The 17,563-nt window shown below is 36.4% G+C and overlaps 1 protein-coding gene, 1 long non-coding RNA gene and 1 pseudogene across 2 annotated transcripts; 1 reads left to right on the top strand and 2 right to left on the bottom strand.

Annotated features, from left to right (window-relative positions):
* Positions 1-527: 527 nt before the first annotated feature.
* LOC120193258 lies at positions 528-4,379 on the top strand (annotated as a pseudogene).
* Positions 4,380-5,653: 1,274 nt separating this feature from the next.
* Positions 5,654-7,733, bottom strand: LOC120193777. The gene is made up of 5 exons (XM_039196220.1): positions 7,646-7,733; positions 7,459-7,557; positions 6,000-6,033; positions 5,817-5,915; positions 5,654-5,719 (listed from the first exon to the last, which is right to left on the bottom strand). The coding sequence occupies exons 1-5, from the start codon at positions 7,731-7,733 to the stop codon at positions 5,716-5,718; spliced, it is 324 nt and encodes a 107-aa protein (XP_039052151.1). The 3' UTR covers positions 5,654-5,715.
* A 27-nt stretch (positions 7,734-7,760) lies between these two features.
* Positions 7,761-8,809, bottom strand: LOC120193797. Its single transcript, XR_005522911.1, has 4 exons — positions 8,671-8,809; positions 8,390-8,447; positions 7,987-8,036; positions 7,761-7,875 (listed from the first exon to the last, which is right to left on the bottom strand). It is a non-coding gene; the product is annotated as an uncharacterized LOC120193797 (long non-coding RNA).
* Positions 8,810-17,563: the final 8,754 nt, after the last annotated feature.

The raw sequence follows: 17,563 nt of genomic DNA, 5'->3' as shown, positions 1-17,563 counted from the left end.
TGTGACAATAAATTTACTTATATTATGCACAATGATTTGTGACAAATTGATTAAAAACTCAATTACTTCACATATTTTCATCATCGCATCTTTTTACTTGTTCATTTCAACTGTTAATATCATCTATGATTTTTTAAATCTAATAATCATATATTAATATAAAACTCTTTAATATGATGCAATAATTAGAGAAATTATTTAATTAAAAATATATATATAATATTTAAATAATTACAATTACCTTAAATAGAAACTTAAATTCTTGTCTATAAAATTTAAATAGTGGAATAAAACTCATCAATTTGATCAATTTTTTTATTTTAATAGTTTGGGACAATTACATTATGTACATAATTATAAAAAAAGGAAAATATTAATTTATTTATTTTCAATAACTAATGCCATAAAAGCAATCCTGTCCGTTAAACAACTTGAAAAGAATCTAAGCCATTCGATGATTTCTGTTCAGACAGCAGTTATTTTTGTCATTCAACACCCAGAGATGAAAAGAAATTGAAAGAGAGAAGTCAAAATTTAAAAGACACAAAAACTCTGCCCGAAAAAGATCAGAAGATCAAAGAAAATTTTCATTTTGCACTCTTTTCATCTCTAAATTTCTTTGGGAAAAAGAATCTGATTTGTGTTTTTTGTTAGTCAATCAGAAAACGAGTTTAGGACGACGAGTCTTTTTTTAAATGTATCCGATTGAAATCTGAGGTCGAGTACGTAATAAGGGAGAAGAGGAGGGGTTGATTTAAAGGTGTACTTCTTTTTTGAATCTTAGGAATTTAGGTTTTGGGATATTGGGGTTGGATTAATTTTAGATTTGAGTTTATAACTGCTTTAATTATGGGATTAGGGAGTAAAGGTGGGGGAGATGGTGGTGGACGACGGTGGCGGAGGTGTTGGTGGTGCTGATTGCGAAAGTGGAGGGAAATCCTTGGGTTCGGTTTCATGCTCGATTTGCCTTGAATCGGTTACTGATAATGGTGATCGATCGTGGCTAAGCTTCATGTGGGCATCAATTTCATTTGGGTAAGTCAAATTGTCATGATTTGAAACTGATTTTATCAAGGAATTTTCATTCTCCAAAAAAAAAATGGGATTGGAAGATCTGAGCTCGAAGTTTTGCGCATTTGATTTATTGGGTGTGTTTAGTTTAGTTTTGATTGATGGTGAAGTGAAGAATCGTAAAGATAGAAGCAAAAGTTTATACGAGCTGGGATGGCTCAGTCAGTTTTATCTTATATTTTGATGAGCTGCAGCCTATGTTGCTCGGACTCTTCATTTTTCATGTACTGCATGTTCCGACACTCGGACATGGGGATTGACCTCCGAGGATCCTCCAATATATAGAAAACTTAGAGAAATCTATCCATACCTGTCTCGGATACATACCTTTGTCCTGACACTTGCACCTGAGCCCGAGTAACATAGGCTGCAGCATGGGGTAAATGGCTACTGGCATACATTTGTGGAATTTGAAGGGTTTGAGCATAGGTCGTATATTATATTTGTTGATGTGGTCGTTAACGGTGTGAGGTGATGATTGTTTTAAATCTGTTTTAAGGGTTCTAATCAATTATAATATGTTTGCAATGATTTTCACCAGATTGCATTGGTTCAGCATTCAACATAAAGGTGCAATGCAATGCCCTAATTGTAGGAAATCGAAAAAGGTCAATGGCTTTATGCCAACAGTAGCTGTTCATATCCGGAATTTAATATGGATGATCTGACACATGATGAGGACCTTATGGTCTAAGTTACTCTGAAATGGTAACGGTTTATATATTTCTTTTCTGCATCTGATAGGCTATCATATTGCTCATCACTTACCCTCCACGTCATGCCAATTTAATGGCCAGCGATTTTGTTGGTTATCTAGCAAGTGAAACTTTATTTTTAACCCTCATAGTTAATGAACCAAATCTCTTTTGCTAAAGCTGAGCATGGTTTCGTTATGTGGGTTTCTTAAGTTCATAATTTATCCCCAAATGGGAATTTGACAGATTAGGGTTTGAGTTGCGTTGCTCCCTAATCATGGTTTTGCAAAACCTATACAAACTCGTATACATGTTAGTATTTGCATTTTGCCTTCTTTGGCTCTACGTAGCATTCACTTTAGACTTACTGACAACTCAAATTGAATCTATTTTGATTACTACAGAAGTCAAATTGAAATATATTTTCCTTCTTATTATTTTCTTTTTCTTCTTTATATTGTATTTGTAGTCATTTGGAGTTCAGTGGTGTCCGTTTGGAAGCTTAGCACGACTTCCTTCATTTGAGTAAGCATGAATATTTTCTGCTTCAAATTTTCAGTGCTGAAATGTGGTGGTCCTTTGTCTCTTCTTCAACATCAATATCTGCCATCTTTTACTTTTTGCATGGCGATCTTTGTGATAATAACTTCAAGAGAGAGAGAGTGGTGGGAAGTTGGTACTTTCTTAGTTGATACTGATTTCAAATTGGAGAAGATTAATCTCTGCTTCTTATTTGTGATGGCCAATGACATTGGAATTCAAGCAATTAGAGGACCTCCTTTAACCTAACCAAAATTAAATAAACTCCTGCTTGAGTGAGTTTAAGCTGTCATAAACAATCTAAACCTGAAACTAATGTCATGCTGCCCAACTACTAAAATTTCTCGATGGTTTTCTTTCAGATGCAAATTCTTTCCATATAGGATGCACCAGGTTTATGCACCAGATTCATCTATGGACCGAAAGTATTTCATGAGCTTAAGTTTATGGAGTATAGAATCGTGGCATAAGTGCAGCCTATTGTTTTTTGGTTGGAAGTTACAAATTGTTATTATTCTAAGTTGAAAAAGCTGCTTAAGTATATCGTTCCATTTTATTCCTTTACTCTAAATCATTACAGTTTGTCTGCTAGTTCTTCTTGCCTTGTTCAAGTTCAATTATTTTCTTTCCTTTAACATTTCTTTTCCGCCCTAATCATTTTCAGGGTAGGAGAGTTTTCATCACCTCATGTAAGATTTTTCCTTCTTTTTTTATTTTTGAGTAATGCTTATGTGTTGGGTGGTTTTATATATGGAGGTTCTGGCCTATATACTAATTATAAGTTTTGCTGGAATGCAGATCATGAGTTGCTGGGACCACAAGCCATCTTTGCCGAACATTCAGCATCTGCAGCTCATCCATGTCCTTATGTAGCTTACTTCGGGCCAACTATTCATCCCTCATCCTCAAATTCCAGTGGAAGCGTTCCAGATAGTTCTAGTTTCACAGTCACTGGAATGGTCCATCAGTGCCTGGTGAGATGCCTGCGTCTTATGCTTTTCCTGCTATGGGTCTCCATTATAATAGTTGGGAGCATCATTCCCTTCCGTTCTCCACACCAAGCAGTCGAATTGGTAGTTCTGATCAACCTTCAAATCCGCCTATCAGTCAAAGGTCCACCAGGAGCAGCTCTGATGTGCCAAGACCAGGATCTTTTATGCATCCAGTTGTTGTTGGACACAGGTATTCGTCAATACAATGACATTCGTGATGTGATTTGAGTTTTTTTGTACTTTCTTTATGAAAAGTGAAAATATGTTGAACATTTTACCAGTTTGTTCTGCAACCATTTCCTAGAGAACATCTACAATCTCTTCCCTCAAAGAATTACTCATTCCCTAAAAGTGCCAATACGAGACGAGTTGACAAAAACATAAAGTTCGACTTTTATGAGCTGCATTTTTTTTATCACGGACTCATCACTCGGAAAAGAGAACATTTACTCACGGTCACATTTTCTTCATTATATAGATATAATCATATGGAAGGTGGTTTTTCTGCCAACTAGTTTAATTCAAGTGCTCTGTTTCCGCAGTTCTGGTGCAAGAACAGGGAATTCAGTTGTTACCTCATTGATCCCTCCTTACCCTGGTAGCAATGCTCGGGCCCGTGATAGAGTACAGGCTCTCCAGGCATACTATCAACCACAACTTCCTAGCACTTTGCCTGGCTTACGGACACCCATTATTTCCAGCTCCCGAAGATCAAGCAGTCATAGAAATCATGTTCAAGCTGGGTCAGCAGCTCATCATCTGACCAGGTGGGTGGCTTTTATTTCATTCCATCTGGCCGTAACTTTCAAGAGGCAGAAAATCCTCTACCAACTCGGTTCCATGGATGGGAAAGAGATCATTTTCACTAAACCAGGTAGACAGAGAAGCCAGTTGGGGCACATTCCATCAATCCGCTGCGGGTGCATTAGATCCTGGTGTAAGATACAGCAGCTTTCGACAGGCACGGATCTGAGAGGATGGAATGACAAGATCATTCATAACTTTATCTTTCCTCATTTACACCCTTGCTGGCTGAAGCAAAACTACCCCTACCATGAATGAAACTGAAAAGTTTGTGTATGCTTTGAGAGACAGATATATGGTGCTTGAAACTGTCGATCCTGGCAGGCTGAAAAACTTGGTACGAGGCTCCGGAATCAACAATTTCGGTAGCTAGATGGCTTCCTCTCCTTTGCTTCCTTTGGCTTTGAGGCATGTCCAATAAAACATTGGAAAAACAAATGTTGGATAGTATGATCGGATTAAGCTTTATCGCTTTGCAGTTGCAGTTGCGTGTGGTTGAATTGAATTAACCATAAAGGGACGGAGTAAAAATTAGATATAAACATTAATGAAATATTAAAATTTTCCACTGAAATATTAATTTTTTAAAAAAAGTACAATAACTTATTAGATATATAAACTTAAAATTCAGAAAATAATGTTTAATTTATCTAATATTTAAATTTATTTTGACTTAAATTATTATTGGATCAAAAAAATTAAAAACATTGAATTGTCATCTTTTAATTTTTATATTTTTTAATTTGAATATTTAGTTTTTCATGAAATAAAATACTATTATTATCATCTTTTAATTTTTATATTTTTTTAATTTGAATATTTAGTTTTTCATGAAATAAAATACTATTATTATCATCTTTTAATTTGAATATTTAGTTTTATGAATTAAAATACTATTAAATCATTTTTTAAATATTCATTTATATTTTTTTTTCATGAACTAAAATACTAATAAATCATTTTTAATTTGAATATTTATACTTTTCATGAACTAAAATATTATTAGATCAAAATTATCAAATATGAATATTTATATTTTCATTATCTAAAATACTATTAGATCAAAATTATCGAGACCCCTTTGGACTACAGGAGAGCTACCCCTTGCAACCATATCATTAGCTTGTAGGTTAACTTTTTCTTGAGTTGCATGGCCTCTATTTTACAATTAGATAGGGTTCGACCAACTTGGCCAAGTTCTACTTAAGGTGTTCATCCACAAAATGAAACCAAAATTATAGTGTTTTGAATTTTTAATTAATACTCGATGTTTGATCAAAACAAATCAAATTAAATATCTAGTTTATGAATCCCGATATCTTAAAAAATTAATTCGGGATCTTCCATCGATTCACTTTCCTCTACATAAAAACAAGATGAGCATCGAGAATACCCGATTAGGAAAGATGATTTCATATGAAAGAAAAATACTCGAGCATGCAACCATGAAGTCCAGGCCAACTAGTTGATGTTTTAATCCACAGCCAAGGTTTAAAAACTAAATGTGAATACAAATGCTAATCCTTTAGACAAGTAACCTGATATTCAAGCTAAGAAAATATTACAACCAGCTATAACGATGTAAGCTTGTGATCCTTGTGCTCAATCAGATTTCACCTATCAACCACAAAAGCAGGCATTTATCAGAATCATGCAAGGAGATGGCAATGGTAAGAATCTTTGGGGAATAGGGAAAGTGATTCAAGTAACTTACAGATGGTGAACGAGAACGAGATAAACTGCGACTCCGGCTCCGGCTCCTGCTCCTAGGGCTCCGGTTTGGTGGGGTTCTTCTCTCATTTTTACTGTGAGGCTGCACATTCAAGTAAATGCAAAACACTCGATAAAACCTCCCTCCCAAATTGAAATAACTACACCTGAATTAGCTTCAGCTTACCGATGGGATTGGTGACCTAGACCTAGTGCAAGATCTGCAATAAAAGTTCCAGAAGCAATTAATAAAATATCCACCGCAATTTCTACTTCGGTCCCAAGGCATCATCACATTCACCTTGGGTTAAGCTAACCATAAAAATGGATTACATTATAAGATCTTAACCAGAATCCAGCGCTACTAAAAACTCACTATTGGTTTTTAACGGAAGGTAACATGTAAATAAAGAAATAATAAAAATAGAGGATGAAATCAGTACTCAGTAGAGCAATGAAAATACATAAATACTTGAAACAATGAAGAACATCCTCCAATTCTCTACACCAAAGACATTCCTTTGCAACACTAGATGATGGAGTCCCAAGTTCGGCATATTCCCTGATTGTGGAGAATGGAGTAACAAAATTAAAAGCATTTATTTCATAGTGCTTTAGCTTTTAAATTGCAACACCCTTTCATTTATTCTGATCCAGTCGAGCCCTCTTTGAATTCCATAAATCACAATATAATTATAATTTTTAGGCCTTTCAACAGATTCCTTAGGTGCTCGGCAACAACAGAATTACCTCAACAAGAAATGAGTTGCAGGCATTTGAGCACCACACCCCATCAAGTTCCTAACATCCCATCCCCAGATGGCCGCAAATTGCCAGATCTAGCAAGGAAACAAGGCAGCCCTTATGAAAAAGGTATGAAAGCTGGTGAACCAAGTAAACTTTTTTTTCTTAATTACCCCGCCAGTTTGGATTTTGGTTTTAAACTTCAAACTGATAAAAGAGTTTTAAGGGTTCACAAAACAAAACACACTGTGGAAAGATGAAGAGCTTTTTAGTCTGGAATTTTATTAGATTAGAGAACATCAATAGTGCTTTGGTCTTGCATTCAACGTGACAAAGATAGATTAAAAAACCTCGGATCCTTATTTGAGACTAAATTGTAAAGCATATTTTAATAGTGAAAATGACATTGGTTGAATATAACACACAATCCCTATTCTGATACCACAAAACCCCACAAGCAATGGATAAAAATAGGTAGCTTAAAACTCTAAAAACAGCACATGCAATCTGAAAACTCCTAGATACTTAAAGGAGGCTCATACATGGAAAGGTATAAGCAATTCGCTGCCTACACAATATCCGAGGTTTGCAAACTTTTCTTTGTCAAAGCCAAAAGCCGACATTAATCGAACTATGAGCAGGTTTTAAAATGTTGACACCATGCACAAAGAGCTTGAAAAATGCACCTCAAGATTCTTAAGAACAGTTGCAGTATCAAACAATGAAGTATTCCGTTTAAATAAAAGTGGTCAAAGAAAAGATGTGAACCACTAAACATAAACAAATTCAGCGTGAAAGCAATTTTTGCATTTAGCAGAAGAAAAGGATAAAACCATTAAAAACAGTAATAAAAACATCAACAACATGCAAAGGAAGAAATAATAAATACACTTATGCAATACCTTGAAAAGGAGCGGGCTGGTGACACTGAACGGGAACGCGGTGAAACAGACCTAGATACAGGTGGAGACCGGCTCGAGTATCTTGCCCTCGGAGACTTGCTGTAAGATAGACCAAATAACGTAATTTGAATATGGAGTGAAACATAAATATCCTAACAGCTATTTTCACCAAACAATGAAGACTGACCTCCTGCTTCTGCTACCATAACTGTGGCTGCGACTAGGGCTTCGACTGTATGGACCACGACTTCTGGAGTAGCTGCGCCTAGAATCATACTTCTCCACCTGAATAGGACGTATACTTGATCAAGTAGTTTTGCACAAGCATGGATCAGGAATTAAATATGCATCATAACATACCCGTATGTAAGCCCGGCTAAATGCATTCCGAAACAAAGAGTCATCAAGCTTCCTTATCTGTTGGTCGAATAAAACTCATTAAAGCAGGTTAAAAGACTCAACAAAACACAACTCCACATAAACAAGCTAAAGCATAAATGTGACAAGGTTTAAAGCAAAGCAGCTTACAGCATATTTCATATCGTCATAGTTCGTGTAATCTACAATCCCAGTCATGTCTGCAAAGAAATTGCAATGTTACTTATATAACATCACATATAATTTCTTTAAGGTAAATGTCAATTAAATGCAATTTAGAAGGCAATCAAATGCAGGACCACACTTGCAATGCATCACGTAAAATAAATACATAGAATTTCATCTGTCAACCTAGGAAACAACTGGCTGGCTCAACAGTTTCTGATTCATTGGTCACATTACAATCAGAGATCTCCTCCCAGTCTGTATAGTATATAGACCCAGCATTCTCAAAACAAGCTATTCAGTGTTAAGTATCCTACAGGAATCTAAGCTATTTCAACTGAAACATATGGGATGATGCATTGATGCATGAAATAAGGATTCTTCTTACCTCCACGATCATGAAACACTTGAGAGAAACAAACATCCCCAGCTTTGCGCATGTGATCCTGGTCATAAATCAAAGACCATTTAACGCAAATAAATCATATCAAATGAGCAGCATACTAATATTCATTTTGAAAACCGTTAAGCAAGGACTATGTTACTCTTTCATATGGAGTATAATTGAAGAATTCTACTAAAATTTTATTGTTTCGTCATTTATGTACTGGTTATACAATTTGACTAAATGGAAACAACTAAAGAAGAAAGAACAGTTAAACAACTCACCTTTAGGTCTTGACATGAGGCAGACGAGGGTAAACCGGTCACCAGAACTGCATATTAAGCGATAATAAGATTAATTTAATAAGCAAGCAGTTTGGCAAACTTCAACAATGTTGTCAAAGGCTTACCACGATAGTCAGAGCATTTGGAAGGACGGCTACTGCTACCACTGTAACCGCTATGGCGATCCACAGAAGATGAGGTCGCCTTATGTCGGAATCGTCTTTCGGTTGGGCCCTGGAATTGGGCTTCGACTTGGATTAAATGCTTTAGAGTCGCCACCGACCATTTTAAAATAAATTTAGGCGGATCGGACACCATCTTACTTGATCTGCGTTGTACCAAAAACGTGTCGGGTTCGGGAGTCGGTTACGGTCAAGGAATGATTAGCACCCTTGAACCGCCCTTTCGGTACCAATTAATTTGCCGGTTGTCTTTATTTGCGAAAATTGAAATTTAAATTAAAATTTAAATTATTCGATCCGAATTACTTACCCTTTGATCGTTTGGAATTACGACTGAAACGAAATATGTTAGATAAAAAACAAAAAATACGAAAAAAAATGTTAATATGATAACAAATAATAAATAAAATAGAAAAAAGATATATAAAAATGATATTAAAAATGAAAAAGAATATTTAAAAAAATACAAAAAATAGATAAAAATAATAAATAAATAAATAAATAAATAAATAACGAAATAAAGTAAAAAATAATAATAACAAAATGTTAGTTTTAAAAAATATTTAAACATAAAATAAAAAAACTTAGGATCAAACTAGAACAAATTGGGCTTAATAGATTAGAAAATGAACTGTAAAAGAACAAATAAAAAGTTAGGGGGACAATTCATAGAATATAAAAAAATATAAACATGGACTAAATTGATTAAATTGGAAATTCGGAGGCAGCTTTACAGGTAGTGACCAAAATGAACTGCGACTCAAAGTATCAGGGACTGCGGAAGGAATTTAAGAATCTTATATTTGCAGGATGGTCCTTGGTATATAAATAACCTAAAACACCTTATTTCATTTCATTTTCACATTTTTCTCAAATGATTTCTCCCTCAGCCGAGAGAATGCTCTCAACTCTCCCAGAAAACGGCCAAAATTCGGCCACCACTCCGGTGGCCACCTACCGCGCCGGCCGTCGAAAAAACCCAAACCTCTCTAAAATAACCTCCTCTACCTCCTCAACACTAATCAGTAAACAAAATCCCACAGAATAACCCCAAAAAACATAGATCTACGTTTTTTAGTTTCGGTTTTTACCTCACCAACGATGACTCTTCGGCTCCCGGTGTATTTGTTCTCGTGCTTTGCTTATCTATTGTGGTGTACTGTGGTTTTTTGGTTTTTTCTATTGTTTTGGTTTGTGTTGGCTATGTTTTTGGATTGTTTGTGTTTCGGCTTCTGGCCGTTTGGTTTGTTGTTTATGTTCTCGTTGGCTCTCGGTTCGTTGTTATTGGCTCACTGTGATGGTTGTCTGTTTACTGTGTTCTCTCTGATGATGTGTTCTCGTTATATTGTTCGTACCCTCTGTTGCGATGGGTTTCTGTTGATCCCTCGGTGATTCTCTGTCTTGTGAGTTCTAGATGCTCGTTTCTATCTCCCCCGTGAGTACTGTCGTGGGTTCTATGTGTTCTTCCTCCTCAATGGTTGTGGCTTGGTGGGGGTATTTATAACCCATCGGTGGCTTGTTGGTTCCGATTACTATGGTGACACTCGTCGTTGACCGGGGATTTCGGGATGGGTCAGTCCCGATTTCCTCGGCCGGAAATCTCGCGCCGTTGTGATGTGCCTTGACTGGCTCTCGATCTCCCTGTTTCCTTTGCGGTGCCTGTTGAACATTTGGAAACCCTAACCCGAGATTAGGCTAGGTCAGGCCCAAACGTGACTGGACCCGTTGGACTCTCTTGGACTTGTACAAAAACGAAAAAATAAATAAATAAATAAATAAATAAATAATAAAACAAGTAAATAAAAAATAATAATACTATATAATATATATTTCAAAAAATTTTAAACTATATTATATTTTTAAAAAGATTTCAAAACTATACATTGTATAGTTTTCAAAATGTTTTAAAAATATATATAAGTTTTCAAAATATATTTTAAAACTATATTATATAATTTTTCAAAAAAAAATGTTTTTTAAAACTATATATTATATAATTTTTCAAAAATGTTATTAAAACTATATGTTATAAAATTTTTTCAAAAATATTTTTAAAACGATATATTATATAATTTCTCAAAAATGTTTTAAAAAACTATATATTATATAAGTTTTCAAAATTGCTTTAAAAACTATATAATATAAATGTTTTCAAAATGTTTTCAAAAATATATATATATATTTTCAAAATATTTTCAAAAATTTATAATATATAAATTTCAAAATCGTTTTCTGAAAATATATATTATATTTCGTCAAAAAACATTTTCACAAACTATATTATTATATATATATATATATAATAAATATATATATAAAAATAACTCCGGGAGAAAATGAGTGTCTACAGCTGCCCCTCTTTGTCCTTTTTCGTGGAACAAAAAGTAGGACAAAGATAAAAAGACACAAATTTTCGTCTGATGGAGTTGAAGAATAACTCCCTGTCGAATTGGGTAACGGATGGCTCCTCCGTTGCGAAGTCAAGTCTATCTTGAAATATATGTTATGAAACCGTAATTCGGAGTTTGAATCGAAATGTGGCTTCTCGCCTTGGTATTTTCTCGGTTTGAAGACCTTGGTTTGAAAATTCAACTGGAAAATATTTCTTTGACTCCACCATCTGGTTGACAAGCTCTCGAGCTGAATAAAATCGAACCCAAAAAATCTTCGTTGACAGATAGTTTTTCTTGACTTAAGCTACGCTGCCGGAAAATGGTTTATTGTCACTAAGGCACAGTTAATCCAGGTCTTCTTCTTGACTTGAAAACCTCGATTGCAGCCGGATAGTAGTGTGATTGAGGTGTCACCGAGCTGAATAGAATCTAACTCGACAATTTATTGACAGATAACCCTTCTTGCCTTGAGCTATGCTGCAAATGATGTTCCTTGGAGATGAGCGTAGTCGAACTCAAAGGTCTTTGGTGGCAGATAACCCTTCTAGCCTTGTGTTACGCTGCAAATGATGTGCCCTCGAAGCTGAGTGTAATCGAACTCGGGGGGCTTTGGCAGATAGCCCTTCTCGACTTAAGCTATTGCTGCAAATGATATGCCTTGGAGCTGAGCGTAGTCGAACTCGAAGGTCCTTGGTGATAGATAACCCTTCTAGCCTTGAGTTATGCTGTGAATGATATGCCCTCGAAGCTGAGTGTAATCAAACTCGGGGGTCTTTGGCAGATAACCCTTCTCGACTTAAGCTATGCTACAAATGATGTGTCTTGGAGCTGAGCATAGTCGAACTCGAAGGTCTATTGTTGGCAGATAACCCTTCTTGACTTAAGTTATGCTACAAATGATGTGCCCTCGAAGCTGAGTGTAATCGAACTTGGGGGTCTTTGGCAGATAGCCCTTCTCTACTTAAGTTATACTGCAAATGATGTGCCTCAGAGCTGAGCGTAGTCAAACTCAAAGGTCTTTGGTTGGCAGATAACCCTTCTCGATTTAAGTTATGTTACAAACGTTGTCTTAAAAAAATGGTTTCCCTTCACAGGTCTAAGCCGGTCATAGTTCTTCAGGTGGTTCCTCTGAGCGGGTCTAAACCAAGTAATATGATTTTTTGGATGACTCATCTTCACGGGAAAGTCCACTGATAAATTCTGTCTACCGGATATCTTCCGTCATGGAATTGAAATCTGGCTTGAAAGTGTTAACTGGAAACCTGCTACTCGTTGTTGAGCTTAGCAGAAATGAATTTCTTCAAAATAAATTCTCGAACTCATTTGAAGTTGATTGACAATCTTGCAATCTGTCGAGTTAGTTGAGGGGTAGCTTCTCGCTGCTGAGTTAAGCAACCACCATCGATCTTTAAATGTGCTTTTGAATCGAGTATCATTCGTCTTGAAGTTGAAACTTAACTCAAAAAGCTGTAAAAAAAATCATGTATGCTAAAAATGATGAATGTGATGCACCTAGGTATGTCTAAGATGCATGCAACATGAATGAATTATGTGTTATCTCCTGGATGTATTCTCATGCTTTGTCTGCCAATCTGGTCCTTGGAATCGATCGTGCCCCATTATTTTTTTGAGTTTTGGCTTTACGGACCTTTCATATATGAGACTGTTCTATTTGAAAATGTTTTTCTCCTTTTTCTTGTTTTAGGAGGGAAAATGATAAAAATGCTGTAAAATATTGTTCGCAATTGAATCAAATTATAAATGTGAGTTTAAAGAATATCAAAGGAATCAAAGAGCTCTTTTAATGCTTTCAGAGTTACAACTCTTTAACAAATGTTCAAATGGATGAGTTGGCTTTAGGTTGGCCTCCTTTCTAAAGTTTTGGTAACCCCAAAATGTCATTTTTTTAAAATATCGAAATATGCTTTGGCATTTCAATTGGGTGCGGACAAAATGACACAACTAGCATGATCAATTACTATATATTTTATTTCGGTCCTCTGAAATCTTCCATTTGTTCAAGCTTTGTAAACTCCTCTAACAAAGGCAGTGCAAAAAATATTGGTCTAAAAATGAAATTCTTGAGTGCTCGTGTGTAGTTGACTATAACAGGTGTTCCTTAACTCCCTTAGTCCATCATTACCGAAAATTTCTTGCTTAGATAAATTTGATTTAATTTATCGTTATCTAGCTAGTTGAATCCATAAAGCCAGGGCGTTTAACCAATTGCTTTAGAGGGACAACTTAACATTATAATCAGTTTTATCAAGTTCACTGAAGGGTTCATCTCATCACAAAGTCTTCGACCGGACAATAGCAGTGGAGCAAACACCGAATTGCCAAGTGTTCGAGCAATGTCACGGTTTGAACATAATCTACTCATAAGACCAGGGCTTTCAAGTTTCCTCTATAACCAATTGCCTTAGTGGAATAGCTCAGCTTTACGGATTTAATTTCTTAAGTTTGTCAAGAAGAACCTGTCATAGCCTAGGTGTTTTTTGAAAGTCAAGGAATCTCATCTTTAGAGTTCAATTTTCCAGCAACTGACCTAAACTAGATTCACTTACTTGAATATTCCATCTGTAAAGATCATGATCATCACTGAACGTCTTAAATGAAAAGCATAGTAATTGTCATATGCAAATGATGCCCCATGTTGTCCGCACCTTATGAAAGGAAAAGGTTGTATTGGTTAATTGTAAGAGTAAGGTACGGTGTTTGAGGGTATATTCTGGGTAAGGTCAAGGTCCTTGCTTTAAAACATGTTACTTTGTTAAAGATCCGTAACTTTGAACCATTCACAGAGTTTCTTAATTCAAATGATATTCAAAGAATTGCAAGTTTGCAAATGTGATTCATTGCTCGTCATCATTAAAGTAACATAAATTTATTCAAATGTTTTTACAAAAACTTGAAAAAGTGGGAAAAAAATAAGTTCAAACAGAATGCCTCGAATGATGAAATGATATTCCTCACTTGGATGCCCCCAAGTTGTTGAAGTTGATCCAGTTGTGGTTACGCATCTTTTGTACGACTCTTTTGAATGCGTAACAGTTCTCAATTATGTGCCCTGGGACACCGACGTGATATTCACAATGTGCATTCTCATCATACCACTTGGGGTATGGGGGCTTCATGGGTTCCACCGGATATGGTGACACTACGTGGGTGTCAAGAAGTTGTTGATAGAGTTCCTTGTATGTCATCGGAATAGGGTCAAAATGTTCCCTTTCCTTCCTTGGTTCTTTGGAATCTTGTTTAGAAGTACCTGACGGTACAGCTGTAGTTGATTTTGGTTTGGAGATCGTAACACCTTTACTGGCATGATTGATGTTGTTAATCTCTCTATCCCGCTCTCGCATAAGAGGTTTCCTACTGGCCTCCCCATTCTTAATTTTGCCTTGCTTTATGGCCGACTCAATCATTTCTCCGGCCATAACCAAGTCTGAAAAGCTTCCTGATGTGATCGCAACCAGGTGCCCGAAGTATGGAGCCTTCAGGGTCTGTACAAAGAGCTTTCGGGTTTCCTTTTCGTCCAACGGTGGATGAGCTTACACAGCCAAGTCCCTCCATTTCTGTGCGTATTGCCTGAAACTCTCGTTATGCTTCTTTTTCATGCTTTGTAGCATAACTCGATCTGGTCTTATGTCATTGACATGCTTGTATTGTTCCAGAAATGACTTGGCCAGGTCCTTCCACGTCTTGATATTTGATCGGCTTAGCTGGTTGTACCACCGAATTGGCTGATCCCAACAGACTCTCTTGGAAGCAGTGGATCACGAGTTGGTCGTTTCCTCCATATCCTGTCATCTTTCGACAGAACATGGTGATGTGAGCGGATTGACAACTGTTCCCGTCAAACTTCTCGAATTCTCGGGACTTAAATTTCGGAGGAAGAACCAAGTCCGGGAAGTTCCGCTGCATCGATTTCATGGTAGTCATGGTCTCCTTTGACTACATTTATTTGGTCCTCCAATTATTTGATTTTTTCCTCCATCTTCTTCGCTTTGTCATCTTCGTCCAAATCCGGTACATGGTAATAACCCAGATTGTTCTTAGGGTTAAATACAGAGGACGAGGGCTTCACTTTTGCAGCAGATGAGTCCCCTCGAAGTTCTGGTAAGATTTCAGGTGAGATAACCACTTGCGGGGTAGATTGTATAGTTACCCTTTCCGGTGAACCTGCCCCAGGCGCACTGGTCTGTTGTAGGCCAACTAACTTGGCAACGATCTGATCAACCAAGGACTCTTGGTTCTTTATGATTGTTTCCAGAGTATTTCGACTGTTCTGGTTTATCTTATCTTCTAGCTCTTTCTGTAGTTTCAACATATTCTCCTCGATTTATGTAATTCTGGCTTCCATCCTCTTCTTCTTCAAACGGGTGTTATGCGGATGGGGGTGCGTCCGACGCTTGAGGTGGTGTATCTAGTATTTGCTCCTCTTTGATGAGACATATATATGTTAGTTAATGTGAATGCAAAGAAAATAACAAAATGCAAAATGTCTAAATACATGATGCATGAAATATCCGAGGTATTGATCCAAAAATATGTTTGTTATTATAAATAATCCTTATTTGGGATAAAAGTGTTTTATCTTTTAAGAGAAAAATATCTTGGCAGCTTCTGACATGTTGACTAGTCTTCTGCTTTCGTCTATCACCGGTTGAATAACCTATCGAACCGCTCTGGCTTCTCTGGAAGAACCGTGCAAAAGTTGAGTTGCTTTTTTTACTAGCCCAAGAAGTTTCAAATGACTACATCTCTGGCATTTATCTTTTGTTGAATCTGTTCCCCACGAATACGTCGTTGGAGCCCTCAATTGATAGGAACTATGTGAAGTTCATTTGTCTGTTTCTTGAATTCGTCAGATATGGTCTCCAATTTTAGCTATCGTTTTGTCATTGTTGTCTTTGAAGGGACTCCTTTCATCTTTCCCCTGCAACCTTTGCCAGTCAGTTCTTCAAAGATAGACTTTCATTGTGCTTGATGTAGACTCGATTCATTCTGAGTCCTTTATAATGCAGCAGAGTGATACACTCTTCAATTGTGGGCACCACGTCTTCTGGATTGAATGCGACACATAGTCGCCTTGTAGACTGTCCTCTGCATTTTTCATCTCTTGTATTACAACCCCTTTGTCCATTAATGCAGATTATTCATGTTTAACAAACATGTTTTTGGTGGATCAACACCTTGTTTTAAATGACGCGAATGATGAAAACAAAATAAAGGAGAACAAAAAATAAAAAGCGTTAGTGAGGTAAATCAAAACAATAATAAAAATGAAAAATCCTACCCCACATGATATCTACCCCACATGCTTTAATTTCTACCCGGACATGATCTCTATCCCGCATGTTAATTTCAAATAAATCATAACCGCATATTTGTCTAGTTCGCATGCTTTAAACAAAAAATAAAGAAGGAAACAAAGTAGCCTAAGGTTTGGAATGAGGTCTTGGGGTGGGCTCTAATTCCCTGTACTCTCCTGGTTTAGGTTCTAAAAAGGTACTCGAGTTCTCCTTGCTGGTGCCCCCTTGGGCTTGCCAGACCCTTAGTCCTAAACCAATCACAGGCTTGTGTGGACTAAGTTAAACTCGAGAGGATACGTTCCCTTATGCCCATACGGAGAATAAATTCACACGAAGGAATAAGGTATATGAATCCCGAATGTTACTTGCTAAGCTCATACGGTGAATAAATTCACACAAAGGCGTCGCTTTCACCCCCACTTAAAAGGGTTTTGAGCTCGGGTATAGAGACTGAGATGAAATTTTTGAAAAATCTAAAATCATTAAAAAACGTCAGTACAACTATTTACTTCAAAAATAATCAAAGGTAAATAATTAGAATCGAATAAATAAATTAAAATTTAAATTTATAACTTTCGCTAAAAAGACAACCGAAAATTAATTTCGACTTGACTCACTTAACGGTCCCCAGCAGAGTCGCCAAGCTGTCGGCTTTCGGTTGGGCCCCGGAATTGGGCTTCGACTTGGATTAAATGCTTTAGAGTCACCACCGACCATTTTAAAATAAATTTAGGTGGGTCGGACACCATCTTACTTGATCTGCGTTGTACCAAAAACGTGTCGGGTTCGGGAGTCGGTTACGGTCAAGAAAGGATTAGCACCCTTGAACCGCCCTTTCGGTACCAATTATTTTACCGGTTGTCTTTATTTGCGAAAATTGTAATTTAAATTAAAATTTAAATTATTCGATCCGAATTACTTACCCTTTGATCGGTTGGAATTACGACTGAAACGAAATATGTTAGAGAAAAAACAAAAAATACGAAAAAATGTTAACATGATA

This window comes from Hibiscus syriacus, unplaced genomic scaffold (assembly GCF_006381635.1).
Source record: "Hibiscus syriacus cultivar Baekdansim isolate YM2019G1 unplaced genomic scaffold, ASM638163v2 tig00004355_pilon, whole genome shotgun sequence".
Taxonomy (NCBI): domain Eukaryota; kingdom Viridiplantae; phylum Streptophyta; class Magnoliopsida; order Malvales; family Malvaceae; genus Hibiscus; species Hibiscus syriacus.
Note: the sequence above shows the minus strand (reverse complement) of the source record. Positions and strands in the feature narration are given on the sequence as shown.

Bases quoted from the DNA above. Each gene is read 5' to 3' on its own strand.
- LOC120193777 (XM_039196220.1), bottom strand. From the start codon at position 7,733: ATGATTCTAGGCGCAGCTACTCCAGAAGTCGTGGTCCATACAGTCGAA. The intron at 7,558-7,645 runs GTCAGTCTTCAT...TCTATCTTACAG, and splicing joins TATGGTAGCAGAAGCAGGAG to CAAGTCTCCGAGGGCAAGAT. The intron at 5,916-5,999 runs GTAAGCTGAAGC...TTGAATGTGCAG, and splicing joins CTAGGTCACCAATCCCATCG to CCTCACAGTAAAAATGAGAG.